This window comes from Notolepis coatsorum, assembly GCF_963971535.1.
Source record: "Notolepis coatsorum genome assembly, chromosome: 1".
Lineage (NCBI taxonomy): Eukaryota > Metazoa > Chordata > Actinopteri > Aulopiformes > Paralepididae > Notolepis > Notolepis coatsorum.
Window position 1 is genome coordinate 309493400 of NC_140165.1, and position 15643 is coordinate 309509042.

General features: G+C 45.0%; 1 protein-coding gene across 1 annotated transcript; it reads left to right on the plus strand.

The window, feature by feature from the left end:
- The first annotated feature begins 3524 nt into the window (after positions 1 to 3524).
- LOC311231179 (P2Y purinoceptor 12-like) lies at positions 3525 to 14949 on the plus strand. Its single transcript, XM_084317700.1, has 4 exons — positions 3525 to 3663; positions 6311 to 6513; positions 13224 to 13613; positions 14179 to 14949. Exons 2-4 carry the CDS (start codon positions 6331 to 6333, stop codon positions 14656 to 14658), a joined length of 1053 nt encoding a protein of 350 aa, XP_084173826.1. The 5' UTR covers positions 3525 to 3663; positions 6311 to 6330; the 3' UTR covers positions 14659 to 14949.
- The last annotated feature ends 694 nt before the right edge of the window (positions 14950 to 15643 follow it).

Sequence of the window (15643 nt, forward strand, 5' to 3'; positions counted from 1 at the left end):
TGTGGTTAGAAGTGGTGGAGAAAATAAAAGCTAGCATATAATGGTAATGTCTGGTTAGGAGCGAGGGAAAATGGATGGATTATCCAATGGGGGGTCCGGGAGGGGGGGGGGTACGAGCTAGAGCATATGTATGTAGGTTTTTAGATAACAGGTATTAAGGGTATATCCTGTATAAGACAATTAACTAAAATGTGATTTCATTGGATGTGCACTGTCAACTAATGCTTGTATATCTTATCGTGTGTTGTCATGTTTGTTTATGTGTTTGTTTAAAAAAGAATAAAAAAATGAAATACAAAAAAACTATCGTTGTACCGTCCAGAGGGACTGGATCCACACGTCAGGGTCAGACGGGGTCACAGGTCACCACAGAGATACAGTCTTCCTTCTCAAAGTTGCACCCAGGAACAAACCCTAGAGATAATAACCATCATGTTGTGATGTCTGTCTGATCTAATGATGTGATAAATGTGCTCCCATATAAATGACATCAACATTACACTCAAATGTTAATTGTTTGAACTTGGTTGTTGTCTCCTATTATCCTATATCCTAGGGAAGCTAGATCTCTAAATATTTTCTAAAATAAGATAAAAACGTACTTCTTCACCGTAGCCTTTTACACTCTGCTGCTTGATTGTACTGTAGATTGCACTATTTTTACTCTGTTTATTCTATTTGATTATTTGATTACTTTTTATTACAGGTTCCAAACCTGTCAGGTATTGAACTGTGCACGTATCAAGCAGGAAGAAAGACTGTCCGGTTTTAAAACTGTGTGGGGGAACCCAGGCCCGGAACTGCGCCCCTGAGAGGGAGGTTTGCCCTGAGAAGGAGGTTCGAAGTGGGTCAAAGTGGGTATCAAACAGGAAGGAAGTAAGTAAAGATGTCATTCAGAACTTCACTATTGCATAATTTTACTCTGTCTATTCTAGTTTACTCTTTTTATTATTGTCTATTTTAAAACGGCCATATAATCAAACCATAAACAAGGTGGCCCGTTGGGATGTTGGATCCTAATGTGAAAAATGATGTGATTTTTAAATCTGCACTTTATGTGCTCATTTTGTGTCTATTTTGCTGCTGTGAAGCACTTTGAGCTGCAATTCTTGTATGAAAGGTGCTATACAAATATTTGTGTTTATTATTATTATTATTATTATTATTATTATTATTATTATTATTATTATTATTATTATTATTATTATTATTATTAGTATGTGTAGCTGTAACATGTAACTACGAACAACACTACAGGAATGTGTTTGAACTGTTTTTGTTGTTTATCAAAAGAAAATGATTGGATTGTGTTATTTGTCTTTTCTGTTGATTGTAAACCCGTTGTGGCTGTAAATGAGGGACAGTCTGACTTGTCAATAACTAGATATTCCACTGGTCTGAGAACAGTATGACAGTAGTCACAACCACCACAAGACATACTTTTTTTGTTGCTTTTTTGGCTTGTGTTTTCTTGTAACAGGAAGAGAGAGTAGGCAGGGGTTGTAGCGGGTGGGGGGAGGAGCACCGGGGTGCAGGATATCTCTTTAGATCTGGAGTGATCCCTATCGCCCATCAGCGACTGAGCCACTGAGGCTGACTGACTTCTCACGAAGTAAGAATCGTAGCGTTTGGAAAGATCATTCACTCCTTCATAGTGAGTTCCAGTGGACGGCGTACATGCTCCTCAGTCAGGGAGGATAAGGACCGTTCAAAGGTGAGACTAAAACATGGATATACTGTAACTGTATTCTCTGGATAAGGCATCAGTCTATAATTTGCATTAAAGGTTACAAATTAATATTTCTGTGGCCCAGAAAAGTTCAATAAATATTTGTGAATACAAGCTATTATTTCACAGAGCCATGTAAGTAGGACTCAAACTTGTGTTTCATCAGGTATAAGTATAAGTCTGGAGGAGGTGCTCCATAGACAATGAATGGGAGACTGATTCTGTGATAGTTCTGAAACAGAAAATGGTTCCATACACACAAAACATTCCCCTGGGTGTTTTCAGTGTCACCTGTAACATATTTCCCAGTTCATTGTCTAGGAAGCAGCTCCAGACTCAAGTTCAAGTTTCAAGTTTCTTTAATAGTTGTCATACAGAAGTACAGAATACTTTTATACAAAATGCTTCTTACTGTTACGCTCCAGAGACTGTGCAAGACAGGATAAGTATGAAATAAAATAACATAGTAAAGTATGTAAATTAGAAGTAAAAAAAATGAGGTCACAGTGTTCAGTATAGACATATGTACAATGTTCGATGCAGAATAGACGTAACTGAGTTACCATATAATATACAATACTATGCAGTGTACTAATATACAATACTATATAGTGCAAGGCAGAAATGGGATGAGGTGCAATTTAGGTACAATTTACAGTAGGTGTACGAGTTGTAGTGCAAATCCTTTATCAATAAATATAAAGTGTGTTTGTGTGATCTAAAGTGTGGAGAGTGGGTGCTGCAGTGTGTTGTTTGTTTAAGTGAGTGTGTGCGTGTGGGTGTGTGTGCTGTGTGCATTTGATGGTTGTTGCATAGTGTTTATTGTTCGTTTAGCAGCCTGATGGCCTGGGGATAGAAGCTTCTTCTGAGTCTTTCTGTGCTCGCCTTAAGACTCCGGTATCGCTTGCCTGACCGCAGCAGTTCAAAGAGGCAGTTGTTCGGGTGGCTCGAGTCCTTAATAATTCTCTTAGCCTTCCCCCTGCACCGCTCTATACTTGGTGACATTTTAAAGCTGTGTAAATCTTATGTGAGTTCTAATCAACTTGACTCCACACACAGGCTAAACTACAAGGGTAAGCGCCGGTTGCCATAGAATAGAATAGAAATACTTCATTCATCCCGAGGGAAATTTGGCGCTACAAATCGCTCACAGTAAACAGTAAACATTTAGGTAGACAAAAACAAAAGTCACGAATAAGAATACAAATTTAAATAAGCCTACGAATAAAATACGGTCCGGGATATACATTTCCTATGTTATGTATATACATTATAATGTAAAATATACAGTAAAAATATACTGAAATATACATATATACACATAATATAACCTGCTCCTGTGCTGAATGACATTCTGTTTTCAATGTAAATGCCAGCAGATATATACGGTGGTATGTTACTGGTGAAGACAGGGGCTGAATTCAGAATCAACAGAGTGGTACTGTATGTTACTGGTGAAGACAGGGGCTGAATTCAGAATCAACAGAGTGGTACTGTATGTTACTGGTGGAGACAGGGGCTGAATTCAGAATGAACAGAGTGGTATGTTACTGGTGGAGACAGGGGCTGAATTCAGAATGAACAGAGTGGTACTGTATGTTACTGGTGAAGACAGGGGCTGAATTCAGTATGACAGTAGTCACAACCACCACAAGACATCCTTTTTTTGTTGCTTTTTTGGCTTGTGTTTTCTTGTAACAGGAAGAGAGAGTAGCCGGGGTTGTAGCGGGTGGGGGGAGGAGCACCGGGGTGCAGGATATCTCTTTAGATCTGGAGTGATCCCTATCGCCCATCAGCGACTGAGCCACTGAGGCTGAATGACTTCTCACGAAGTAAGAATCGTAGCGTTTGGAAAGATCATTCACTCCTTCATAGTGAGTTCCAGTGGACGGCGTACATGCTCCTCAGTCAGGGAGGATAAGGACCGTTCAAAGGTGAGACTAAAACATGGATATACTGTAACTGTATTCTCTGGATAAGGCATCAGTCTATAATTTGCATAATGTAAAATATACAGTAAAAATATACTGAAATATACATATATACACATAATATAACCTGCTCCTGTGCTGAATGACATTCTGTTTTCAATGTAAATGCCAGCAGATATATACGGTGGTATGTTACTGGTGAAGACAGGGGCTGAATTCAGAATCAACAGAGTGGTACTGTATGTTACTGGTGAAGACAGGGGCTGAATTCAGAATCAACAGAGTGGTACTGTATGTTACTGGTGGAGACAGGGGCTGAATTCAGAATGAACAGAGTGGTATGTTACTGGTGGAGACAGGGGCTGAATTCAGAATGAACAGAGTGGTACTGTATGTTACTGGTGAAGACAGGGGCTGAATTCAGAATCAACAGAGTGGTACTGTATGTTACTGGTGGAGACAGGGGCTGAATTCAGAATGAACAGAGTGGTACAGTATGTTACTGGTGGAGACGGGGGGTGAATTCAGAATGAACAGAGTGGTACAGTATGTTACTGGTGGAGACGGGGGGTGAATTCAGAATGAACAGAGTGGTACAGTATGTTACTGGTGGAGACAGGGGCTGAATTCAGAATGAACAGAGAGGTATGTTACTGGTGGAGACGGGGGCTGAATTCAGAATGAACAGAGAGGTATGTTACTGATGGAGACAGGGGCTGAATTCAGAATGAACAAAGAGGATGTTGATAATGGCTTTGCTTTGGACATTTCTGTGAAGTTCTGCCAATTGATTGACGTCTAGTGGAACATGCTGTGGGAAATAGTGCAGTATTAGCTACTTTACCAGAAATACCAGAGTAACACTGTAAAAACAATGCAGTGTTTTACCAGAAATACCAGAGTAACACTGTAAAAACAATGCAGTGTTTTACCAGAAATACCAGGGTAACACTGTAAAAACAATGCAGTGTTTTACCAGAAATACCAGGGTAACACTGTAAAAACAATGCAGTATTAGTTACTTTACCAGAAATTCCAGGATAACACTGAAAAAACAATGCAGTGTTTTACCAGAAATACCAGGATAACACTGTAAAAACAAAGAAATGTTTTACCAGAAATACCAGGATAACACTGTAAAAACAATGCGGTATTAGTTATTTTACCAGGAATACCAGGGTAACACTGTAAAAACAATGCAGTATTAGCTACTTTACCAGAAATACCAAGTAACACTAACAAAATAAGGGTGTATTGATGAATGTTTAAAGTTTTTTGAGGAGTCACGGTCATTTTAATGCTTGTATGTAACATATGTATTTTGTGTATGTGACATATGTATCTTCTTGTGTATGTGATGTGTATCTTTTGTATGTGACATGTCTTGTGTATGTGGCATAATGTATTTTGTGTACATGATGTATGTGTCTTATTTTATTTTATTATTATTTTTTTTAATCCTCTTTTTCTCCACCTGATTTAAAAAAAAAATCTCCCCATCTCAATTTAGTCGTTATGCCAATTCCCCCCCTCCCCTACCTGGTTGTTGTGCGCATGTTCATCCTACTGGTCGGTACAAGGGAACCCTGAAGTCCACCACATGCTTCCTCCGACACATGTGGAGACAGCCAGTGGCTCTTTTTTCACCTGGCAGCGAGGACTCTCATTGGTGAAGCGTAACGTGTGGGAGGTCACGCTGCCTTCACCATTTCCTGCCTTTCGCTGAGCAGGCGCCCAGACCTGACCTGTAGGCGTTGCTGTCCACAATGCCAGATTACCACCGACGACTTCCCTCCCCCTAACTCAGCCAAACGAGTTAGTATGACGACCGGCCCAAGCCGCAGGGCAATGCTGACTCCGGGAGTCGAACCTCAGCCTCTTGTATTGGTGACGAGCGCAATCTCCGCTACGCCATCCGACCGCCCCCTCGTATGTGTCTTTTGTATGTGACATACGTATTTTGTGTATGTGACATATGTATCTTGTGTATGTGACATGTGTATATTTTGTATGTGATATAAATGTATTTTCTATGTGACATATCATATGTATCTTGTGTATGTGATATAAGTATATTTTCTGTGACATGTATCTTGTTAGTGCGGTGGCTTAGCACCAGCTTTGAGAAGGATGTGGACGCGCCGGACAAAAGCACCAAATTTTTCCCACGTGTTCCTCATCATCATAGCTTTCATTTTGGGGTAGGGGCCACGTCATCATGATGGATTTCAAGATGGCCGCCATGTAAAATCAAGGTTCTGCCCATTAATAAATATCTTGGTCCATAGCGCTCAATATTTGAGCGAACACAAAGGTATTGGTATCCCTGTAAACTAGAGAAGCTAAGCTTTCCATTGGTATCATTTTCATTAAGCCCAACTGTTGGGAAGGGGGTTTTAATAGGCAATGATTCAAAATTATGTTCCATTTTCACCTAGAAAAAACTGCCATGCTCATCTTCCAAAAGGTCCCTTGGCTGTTCACATGAATATATCAGAGTGAACATTGGTTTTATAGGTACCCACAAGCCTCTTCTTTCCAGACATACCCACTTTGTCCAACTTGCAATTTGGGGCATGTCATGTGTGCAACAAAGAAACATCTCTCTTTCTCTCATTCCATCGTCTCTCAACTCTCTTCCCCCTCCCAGGGTCCACTGAGGTCGAGAGGATGAACAGCACCCAGTCCAATACCACCATAAAGTGTGTCCGGGACACCAGCGTGACGGATCTGGTGTTCCCCTGTCTGTACAGCCTCCTCTTTCTGGTGGCCCTGGTACTGAACATCCTGGCCGCATGGATCTTCTTCAACATCCGCAGTACCTCCACATTCATGGTCTACCTGAAGAATGTGGTGAGAGATCTAAGGTTTTATCATCATTGATTTGAATGTCATTGTGGGGGAAGGGACTTCATGTGGCCAATCTGTCCCTGACAGATTTTCTTAACTAAAGGCATGCCACAGGGTTCAATTCTAGGTCCTGTCCTCTTCACTATTCATATGAATGATATTGTGTCTTCATTGAATGGTTTCAAGCTGGGCGCCCGCGACTACTCAGACGCGCATCCCACATGCCACGGGGAACTGACGTGAGCAAAACCCCTGTCACAGCCCCCAATAGCGCGGGTCGGAGTAAAAAAAATAAAAACCTGTGGCAAGGCCGTAGCAGCGGAGCGCGGAGGAGGTCCCAGCCTCAGGCCACCCCGGGGCTAGGACCCCCTGAAAAAAGGGGCCTGGTGAGGTCTATGAGGCCGTGGTATCGAGACCCCACCAGACGGTCACTGGTGACACCACCCCCCACATCGCCGGCGTGTCTCCCCTTGGCACGCCACTCCGAAGCGCTCCCAAGGAGGCTTCCCCCCCACAATAATGTGGGGCCAGCCGGCGTGCCGGGGAGACAACCCTCCAAGGAGGTTGATCCCTCAATCCAGGCCGACAGGTCCCAAGAGTAGAACTCGACCTGCACCCGGAGCACTGCGGACTAGACAGGCGCCTAAGGGGCTTACTGTAAGAACAGTATCCCGGCGGAAAGGGTGTTCCGGTATGCTGTGCACCATGTCACAATCTCCACGAACCATGACCCCGCCAATTTATTAATCCTGCAGGGTCGAGGTTCAGCGAAAGAGTTTGACACAATTGGCAGACGTCATGAAAGATGCGGGGGCATACTCTCGGGCAGCCGGGGTCAGACCCGGGCTCAACCTGAGAGTCGACTTTGCTACCAACACACCGGGGAGACAACCACCCCCCTATGTTTATTATAACAGGAGTTGGGAGCTCCCTTAACCCACTAAGAAACCCCAGAAACACAACTGCGTGTATACACAGGCTATACAATGCAGTTCAAGCGTTAAAAAGGGTTAACCCAGGCCAACAGGTTATTGAGGGCAAGGCCCGCCTGGGCCTGGTGGACCGGGACCTACACAGGGATGCATAGAGGAATTGACAGAAGCAGCCTCCCCGACAGCCCAGTCCCATCCCCGGTTTAACAGGGAGGGAGGGGTGAAACAAATGGAGAAGGACCAACCCCTTAACATCGTGCAAAAAGGTACAACACAGTATGGACCAATGCATGCCACTGTTAAGGGCAACTCAAGGTGACATGTATATGACACACACATTCATGACATCAACTCCTGTGACGTCCGGCCCGACCTGGCATTTCCCCCCCGGAAAAGCACAGAGCCCCTCGGGGAACCAGAACCTCTCTGCGGCCCGGCGGACAACGGGTTAAACTGATCCGGTCCGGCGCGACCAGGACCAGTCCCATGCCCTAGTCACGCCGCCGCCCCCAGTCCTAAGAGGGGGGTAGGTACGCGTGTCGATCCAAAACATCACAGAGGGCGCCACCAAGACGGTCAGTACGCGAACGCACTGCTCTTGGTGGCCCACCCAAATGCGTGAACCCCCCCTGCCAATGTTTGATCTACTCCGTCATCTCCCCCCGGAGATATACGTGAGCCATCGAGTCTAACCTAGTGCACTGGCGCTCGGTAGAGAAAAAGAATCTCCTTCCCAGCCGACCGCATAAAAAAAACGCTGTTTTTATGATGTTGGGCAACCAAGGCGCGCCAGACCCACATATTCAATCATTGAAAAAACACCCTTGGCCAGCGCTGATCGGTCTCGTAAGACCATACACTGATTTCATAAAACAGCGTATATGCTCGCAAAGAACCCGAAAACAGTGACGGCGAATTTCTAAGAAGAAAGAGCCTTACAACGTTTCCCCTTGCTGTCTGGGATGAGCAGCAGGGAGCCGGTCTACAAAGACACAGACACGGTCCTCACATGACGAGCCTGGGAATAACAACCGCGTCAATTCTGCTCCTTATAAAAAGAGGGGAAGACAGCGGTTTTCCCAGACAGACCTCAACGTGAGTAAACAATTGAAAAAGGTTCATGTAACACATTGGACCAAGACTCTCTGAAACTCTGAGGAGGCTCCCTCACTGAGAGGGAGGTTCTGAAACTCAGAGGAGGCTCTGAAACTCCCTGAGGAGGAGGCTCTGAAACTCCCTGAGGAGGAGGCTCTGACCCAATATACACTACTGGTAGGGAGCAGAGTAGAAGACAATTGTCCCTACTACATTGCACCACCTATCCTTTACAATGACAGTGGTCTGCAGCACAGGCCCTGTAACTCACGGACATGTCTCTTGGCCAATAAGAAAACGCGCTTGTGCTTCAATGGCCTCTCGAGCCTGGGAATAATAAATGCGTCAATTCTGCTCTTCATGTAAGAGGAGAAGACAGCGATTCTCCCAGAGAGACCACAACGTGAGTAAAAACAATTGAAAAAGGTTCATGTAACAATTGGACCAATACTCTCTGAGGAGGAGGCTCTCACACTGAGAGGGAGGTTCTGAAACTCAGAGGAGGCTCTGAAACTCCCTGAGGAGGAGACTCTGAAACTCCCTGAGGAGGAGGCTCTGACCCAACATACACTACTGGTAGGGAGCAGAGTAGAAGATAAATTGTCTCTACTGTATTGCATCACCTATCCTTTACAATGACAGCGGTCTGTAGCACAGGCCCTGTAACTCACGGACATGTCTCTTGGCCAGCAAGAAAAAGCGCCTGTGATGTTTTCAAATGGCCGGGGGAAACCCGTGTCCCACCTATCCTGATTTGGTGTGGGAGACAGGAACCCCCCCCCCCTGTGACGAGATAGACCTCGACAGGGAGACTGATAGGTAGAAAGGCACAACCTCTCGGCCAATCAGTTTCGTAAGGATATAACTATATCCGGGAGGGGGGAGGTTTATTTTATCCACCCCCTCACCACCTCACCCCTGATATGACGCCAAAAGAAAACAGAGCCGTGACACCAGGTGCATGGCGTGCCAGATGAAAGCACATACTTACCTGTAGAGTAAAAGCTTTACATCATGCACGCCACGCCAGCCACAGCCGATAACCTCGTTTGTGTAAAAAACTGGCTTTATCCACGGCTCTGGCTTATGTGTGAAAACTTGCCACCCGTTATTTGTATCATTACCCTTAAGCAAAGAAAAAATATCAAGCTAAGAGAGGGACTCAAGGCCCTTGGTCATATGCCACTATGTACAACTCTGTAGGCTAACACCCAGACCAGTTGTGGACTCAATGCTACGTTTCCTAAACGTTACATGAAACACACACACAACTTCTCATCATACAATAAAAAAACCCAGTTCACAGTTCTCACGTAAGAAGAACACTGTTTTTAAGTAGAGAGAAGGACATAAGCCTTGGCCAAGTGCTAGAACTTCCAAGCCTTGCGAAGCTATACAAAATAGCGACCAACAGAATTTTCAAATAACTCCAAGCAAGAAAAAACAACCCCAGCATTTGTAGCTGTGAGTTCACATGATAGCACACGTCGTATCTCCCAAAATGCAGGTCAGCTCAAGCCTGGGAGAGTCAACACCACAGACATGATGTGAACAATGGTCTCCTACCACCCTCTAGTGGTAACCCGCAGACGGTGGAGGCCAGCACTGGAAACATGTTGTTGACTAATGTTTTGACTATAATTAATAGTATGATTAATGTGGTGTCATGGTGTGTGTTGTTGTTAACTTTCCCTCCCCTTGTTTGATGTGGGTTTCCTGTCTGGTTGTATTTTGGTTTATGCTCTTGTGTTCCTGTGGTTTATGTATTGTTTTAAGACTAGCTTACCAGCTGTGGTCAATTAGTAATTAGTCTTGTTATTTAAGTGTGGGTTGTCCTCACCTGGGTGTGGAGTCATTCCTCCTTGTTACCTGTTCCTGTGATGTCTGTGTCAAACGTTGTCCTTGTAGTTGTGTTCGGTCTAAAGTAAGTGTATATTAGTATTCTGTTTTGTCATCTTTTATTTCGTGTGTTCAGTCCGTCTTCTGGTTAGGTTTTGTTTTGTAGTTAGTGCCAGCACGGCTGTGCCTATTATTTACGCTTGTATGTACATTTGACGTTGCTAAGTAAAGGCTTTAAATTGTGACCGTCGACTCCTGCCTCATCTCCCTGCTTACTCTTATCCTGCTGCCTTGGGTTCTACCGCCACCTTACCGTATCGTAACAGTGAAGTAACACACGTTTTGTTAAACAAAAACATTGTTATTAACCAAAAACATTCTGGAGGGGGAGGAAGGAAGAGTGGGGCATAGTGTAATGTCCTACCTGACCACCGGACGCAGGATGAATGGCCGCAACAAATGACTGGTCCACCATGTTGACGAGGCCTCTCGCTGGCGGGGCCAGAAGCGGTGACGGCTGGAGCCTCGCTCCGGTGTGATGCCCACATCCTGCGGCCGGTCATGGTGCAGGCCGACGACATCTTCTGCCAGAGATGACGCCATAGTCAGAGCGCTCAGGGCCCGCTACTTCCTCACAGCTAATGCCAACGGTTTTAGCACAAGCTAACAGCTAACTCCAGGCTGACGGTTAGCATCAAGCTAACGTTTCCAGTCTTAACGCAGCAGCAAGCTAACGGCTTAGCCTAACAGCTAACTGGCTAACAGCTAGCTCTTACCGGCTATCGATAGCCACCAGCTAATGCAGTAGCAAGCTAAAGCGGCTACTACTGAAGCTGTGTAACGTGAGGAATAGCGATACAGGCCAAACACTTCAGACAGCCGACTGTCTCTCCTTCTTTTTATCCAAAAGAAAAAAGGGAAGGCAACACACGTCCCTTTCACAGAATGGTGTTACCAGATACAGCAGCATCGGCAGCAAGCTCCGTTGTATGCGGGCTGCAGCCGTCTTGAGCTCGGAGATATTCTCCTAATGAGACACTGAGCTCGCATCCTCCACGCCGGGTGCTTTCGTCTTGAAAAGCGGGGCCAGCGCAGTGGCAGAGGGTATCCGTCTTCAGAGACCGGGGATTTGAACCCCAGACTCGGAATCACGGCCCCAGGAAAACAAAGCTATGACCTCTCTGAGGAGGAGCACTGTTTTATTGTGGGGCATCAAACTAGAACCCCCTCCACACCGCTATGGAGAGGCAACGAAGGGATTCTTGCTTGGAGCCGACCTTACGCAAGCTGCGCAGTTGCCCCTGCATGGGGACAGAATGGGTTGGAGAGTGATAGGCAACCTTCGGAACGAAGAAGCCACCTAATGATGATGAACTGACACACCTGAGGCTCGTGTCGCAAAACATCACCCGCCCTAGAGAGACCGTCAGCTCTCTCAGCCGACCGCCTCTTGGGGCATAGTATCCAGCTGCATAGCCGGAGCACAACGCCGGCTGGGGACTGCTCAGCGACGCGCGCCCCAATGCGAAGCGCCGGTGGAGGTCAGAATGATCATCATCTTCTAGACTCTCTGGTGGTGACAACATTATCCTTTCTTTCTCCCGTAAATTAGTGAGAGAGGGAGAAACAAAATAAAATGCCAACACAGCTCCTATAACTAAACTAACTACTTTAACACTAAACTTAAAGCAGTGCTATGACACGGGCATCGGCTGTGAAACTAAGGAAGGAGGTGTTGTATGACCATGACCCCGCTTTATAGGAGCGGATGTGGGAGTGGTCAGGCAGGTGGGCAGGTACACAAGGGGAAAGCTTTCATTTTAGGATATGATTAAAGGGATAGTTCCAATAGAGCAAAGCGTAAGCTATTAACCCATTACCCGCCAATATCGCTATTCAGCATTATTGCCCGCCATGCGTTGTCTGCCAATATCACTGTACAGTGTGTTTCAAGTTCATATTTCATATTTTCGTCATGGAATTCATATTTCACACACGGAGCCTTGTCATATGCTGCAGGAGCCATCACAACTCTGCAACGCTTCAATACCGCCACCTGGTGGCCGATCGCTGAGTTGCCAAACCGGAAATGCTAGTTGGAGCTCGGTCCGTCCCCTAATTCCGTCCGGCCACTCGTTTATCGTCCCGGGACTCAATCCACACACCGTGGACATGGATCGTTGCCATAACTCAATAAACAACATGATTTGGGCATATATTAGTATTATACAAACCGGAACTGGATCGCCTCGATCCCCACCACATAACTGGGATCTGTTTGTTCCACTCTCATCACCCAACGGTACGAGGAGACTGACGTGAGTTTCAGCATTTTTCTTTATCATTTTCGATACAAACTGCTCTGATCAATATATCACCCATACTACATAAATCATTTAACGTCGGTCACGGAATTATAAACGACCCCCCCCCCCCCCCTCCGTTCACCCGCAGATGACCAGTCATACCGTTTAGGACCATGTACAGTTGACATTTTTTATATAGCATGGATTGGTATCAAACTGCATTTGATAATCTAATATATGCATTTATGCCTATATCTCACGTTCTATGAAATACTGCAGAAAACGATAAAAACATATTTATACTCTTTCGTATGAATGTGTGAATGAAAAAGTTAAACGTTCCTACATCCTGAACGATAGATAATTGATGTTGAATGGGCCATAGTAATGTCAATTTAGCAATACAATTTTTAAAGTTATAGCCCTGCAAAGAAGGTGAACATCTCCATAGACAAATAGCGCTGGCAGAGGATGGTTTAGGATGATCAAAGTGGTGGCAGAGAATGGGTTAACGAAATATAACTTGTTCCTTTGTCAACAGGTGGTGGCAGACTTACTGATGACTCTTACCATCCCCGTCAAAGTCCTCACCGATGCGGGCGTGGGCTCCTGGCATCTGCGCGTCTTCTATTGCAGATACTCCGCTGTCCTCTTCTACATGACCATGTACGTCAGCATCTTGTTCATGGGCCTCATCAGCCTGGATCGCTACCTGAAGATAGTCCGGCCCTTCGGGAAGGCCCCTCTGCTGCAGGTCAGGGTCGGAAAGATCCTCAGTGCGTCTGTCTGGGTGGTGATGTTTTCTCTGGAACTGCCCAACGTCATTCTGACCGACCAGACACCACAGGCCACAGTAGGCAAACTGAAATGCATCTCCTTGAAAGGCAAAGCTGGCAGGCTCTGGCATGAGGCATTCATCTACATCTGTCTGGTGAGACTGATATACTGAGTAACTTTGCACTATTCATTTATGGTTTATCAATTACTGTAGCCACCATGACTCAATCTTTGGTCCAACAAGGACCACAATGGCAGTGGGCGACTACATTGTGTTATCCTTTACAACGATGTATGTGGCTGTCAACTAAACATGTCAGTAAGAACTTGATATTATCTGTCCCTAAATAATAAAATTATTCTATGATGGTATGTGTATGAAAAGGTGCTCACATGCTTAAAAGAACACGCCAATATTTTGGGAAATTAGCTTATCGTCTTCTCCAGAGAGAGACAAGAAGATAGATAGGCTACCAGTTTTCTCTCTGTGCGTTCAGTAGAAAGCTATCTGGCTGCACGTTAGCCTAGCTTAGCACAATGAATGGAAGCGAACAGTGACAGTAACATGCAGCCAGATAGCTTTCTACTGAACGCACAGAGAGGAAACTGGTATCTATCTTCTTGTCTTTCTCTGGAGAAGACGGTAAGCTAATTCCCCCAAATGTTGGCGTGTTCCTTTAACATTTCAGGAGACCTAATAGTAATGGTATGTTTTTCAGGTGGTGTTCTGGGGCACGATGGCTCTGATGGCAGTGTGCTACACCTTCATCAGCAAGAAAGTGTACGAGTCGTACAAAGCCTCCCGGAGCAGCTCCAAAGTCTCCAGCCGTCAGACCAAGGCCAAGGTCTTTGTGGTGGTGGTGGTGTTCTTCATCTGCTTTGCCCCGTACCACATCACCCGCCTTCCTTACACGCTGACCCAGACCAGGGTCGGGTCAAACTGCCTGGCGCAGAATGCGTTGTACATCGCCAATCAGACGACTCTCTGGTTGTCGACCACGAATATTTGCCTGGATCCCCTCATCTACGTGTTCCTGTGCAAGGTGTTCCGGAGGCGGCTGAGGGCTACACTCAGCCGCAAGTCCCTCCCACAACAAAGCACTACCGAGTCTCCCTGTGCAACGTCAACCGACCGGAAGATGTCTCGGATGGCCACAACCAACAATATCATACCATCAAAACGATATGGCACTTCCTGAAACAACGTGGCAGCTTCATATTTGTATATATTGTTTTATCCGGGTACCAACGTTGTAGGCAAAGATGCAGATGTTTTAAAAATGAACACAGGTCATGGTACCTGGCTGTGTGAAATTGTAAAAGGCGGTCACAAGGCTCATTTCAGGGATAGTTGATAGGCTGCAGTACCACACTCTGGTGTACTGCCATACAATGAATGTAAAGGACAGCAGAATGTACTTTTAATGCAAACCATCTGGGGTCTAAGCCATTTTGTATTCCTATTTTTTGTTTGATTGTATAATACTGCATGTACAGTATAACCTCAACGCTGTAATGCACAATCGTGTTATATGTATTTGCTTTCAGGACAAACTGGGCATCGGAATAATGTATGCTGCAGTGATGTCACATGAATGTATAAATAGCTATATGACTGTAAATACAAAATAAACATTTTACTTGATTGAATTACAATTAATATTATATTATATGATCATTATAATTATTAATGTATGAAAAGAAAACAGAAATTGAATCTCAGACTTGTTTTGAAATCACCCATAGAGCAATAGTGCACATTACTTTGGGCTTTTGAAATCTGTTCTTCGAGGCCTTGGGACTCAGGGGGCAAAGAACATCATAGCCGACACACATCATGAACTATTAATGTTTTTTTTCAAGATAAGGCTGTTAACAGAACTCAACTTAGGGTGACAATAATGTGGTCAAGAGGCATGGTTCCTATCTTGTGCCTGAACTGGCGTGGCTTCGTTTATTCACATGTAAGCAGCAGCAGTACAACTCTTCTCTCTGAGACACATTGGGGGAGAGAACGAAAGGGGTGGATACCTTTCCTTTTATAGTTGCCATAAGGTAGAATACCTGGGTGGCTCCGCCTAGAGCGCCCTCCAGTGGGAACAGATATATATATGCAACTAGGCAATCACTGGTGGAGACAATTGTATATGCAGGTAAACAGTTACTAGTGTAAACAGTCATATG

Bases quoted from the DNA above. Each gene is read 5' to 3' on its own strand.
- LOC311231179 (XM_084317700.1), top strand. From the start codon at position 6,331: ATGAACAGCACCCAGTCCAATACCACCATAAAGTGTGTCCGGGACACC. The intron at 6,514-13,223 runs GTGAGAGATCTA...CTTTGTCAACAG, and splicing joins TGGTCTACCTGAAGAATGTG to GTGGTGGCAGACTTACTGAT. The intron at 13,614-14,178 runs GTGAGACTGATA...TATGTTTTTCAG, and splicing joins CATTCATCTACATCTGTCTG to GTGGTGTTCTGGGGCACGAT.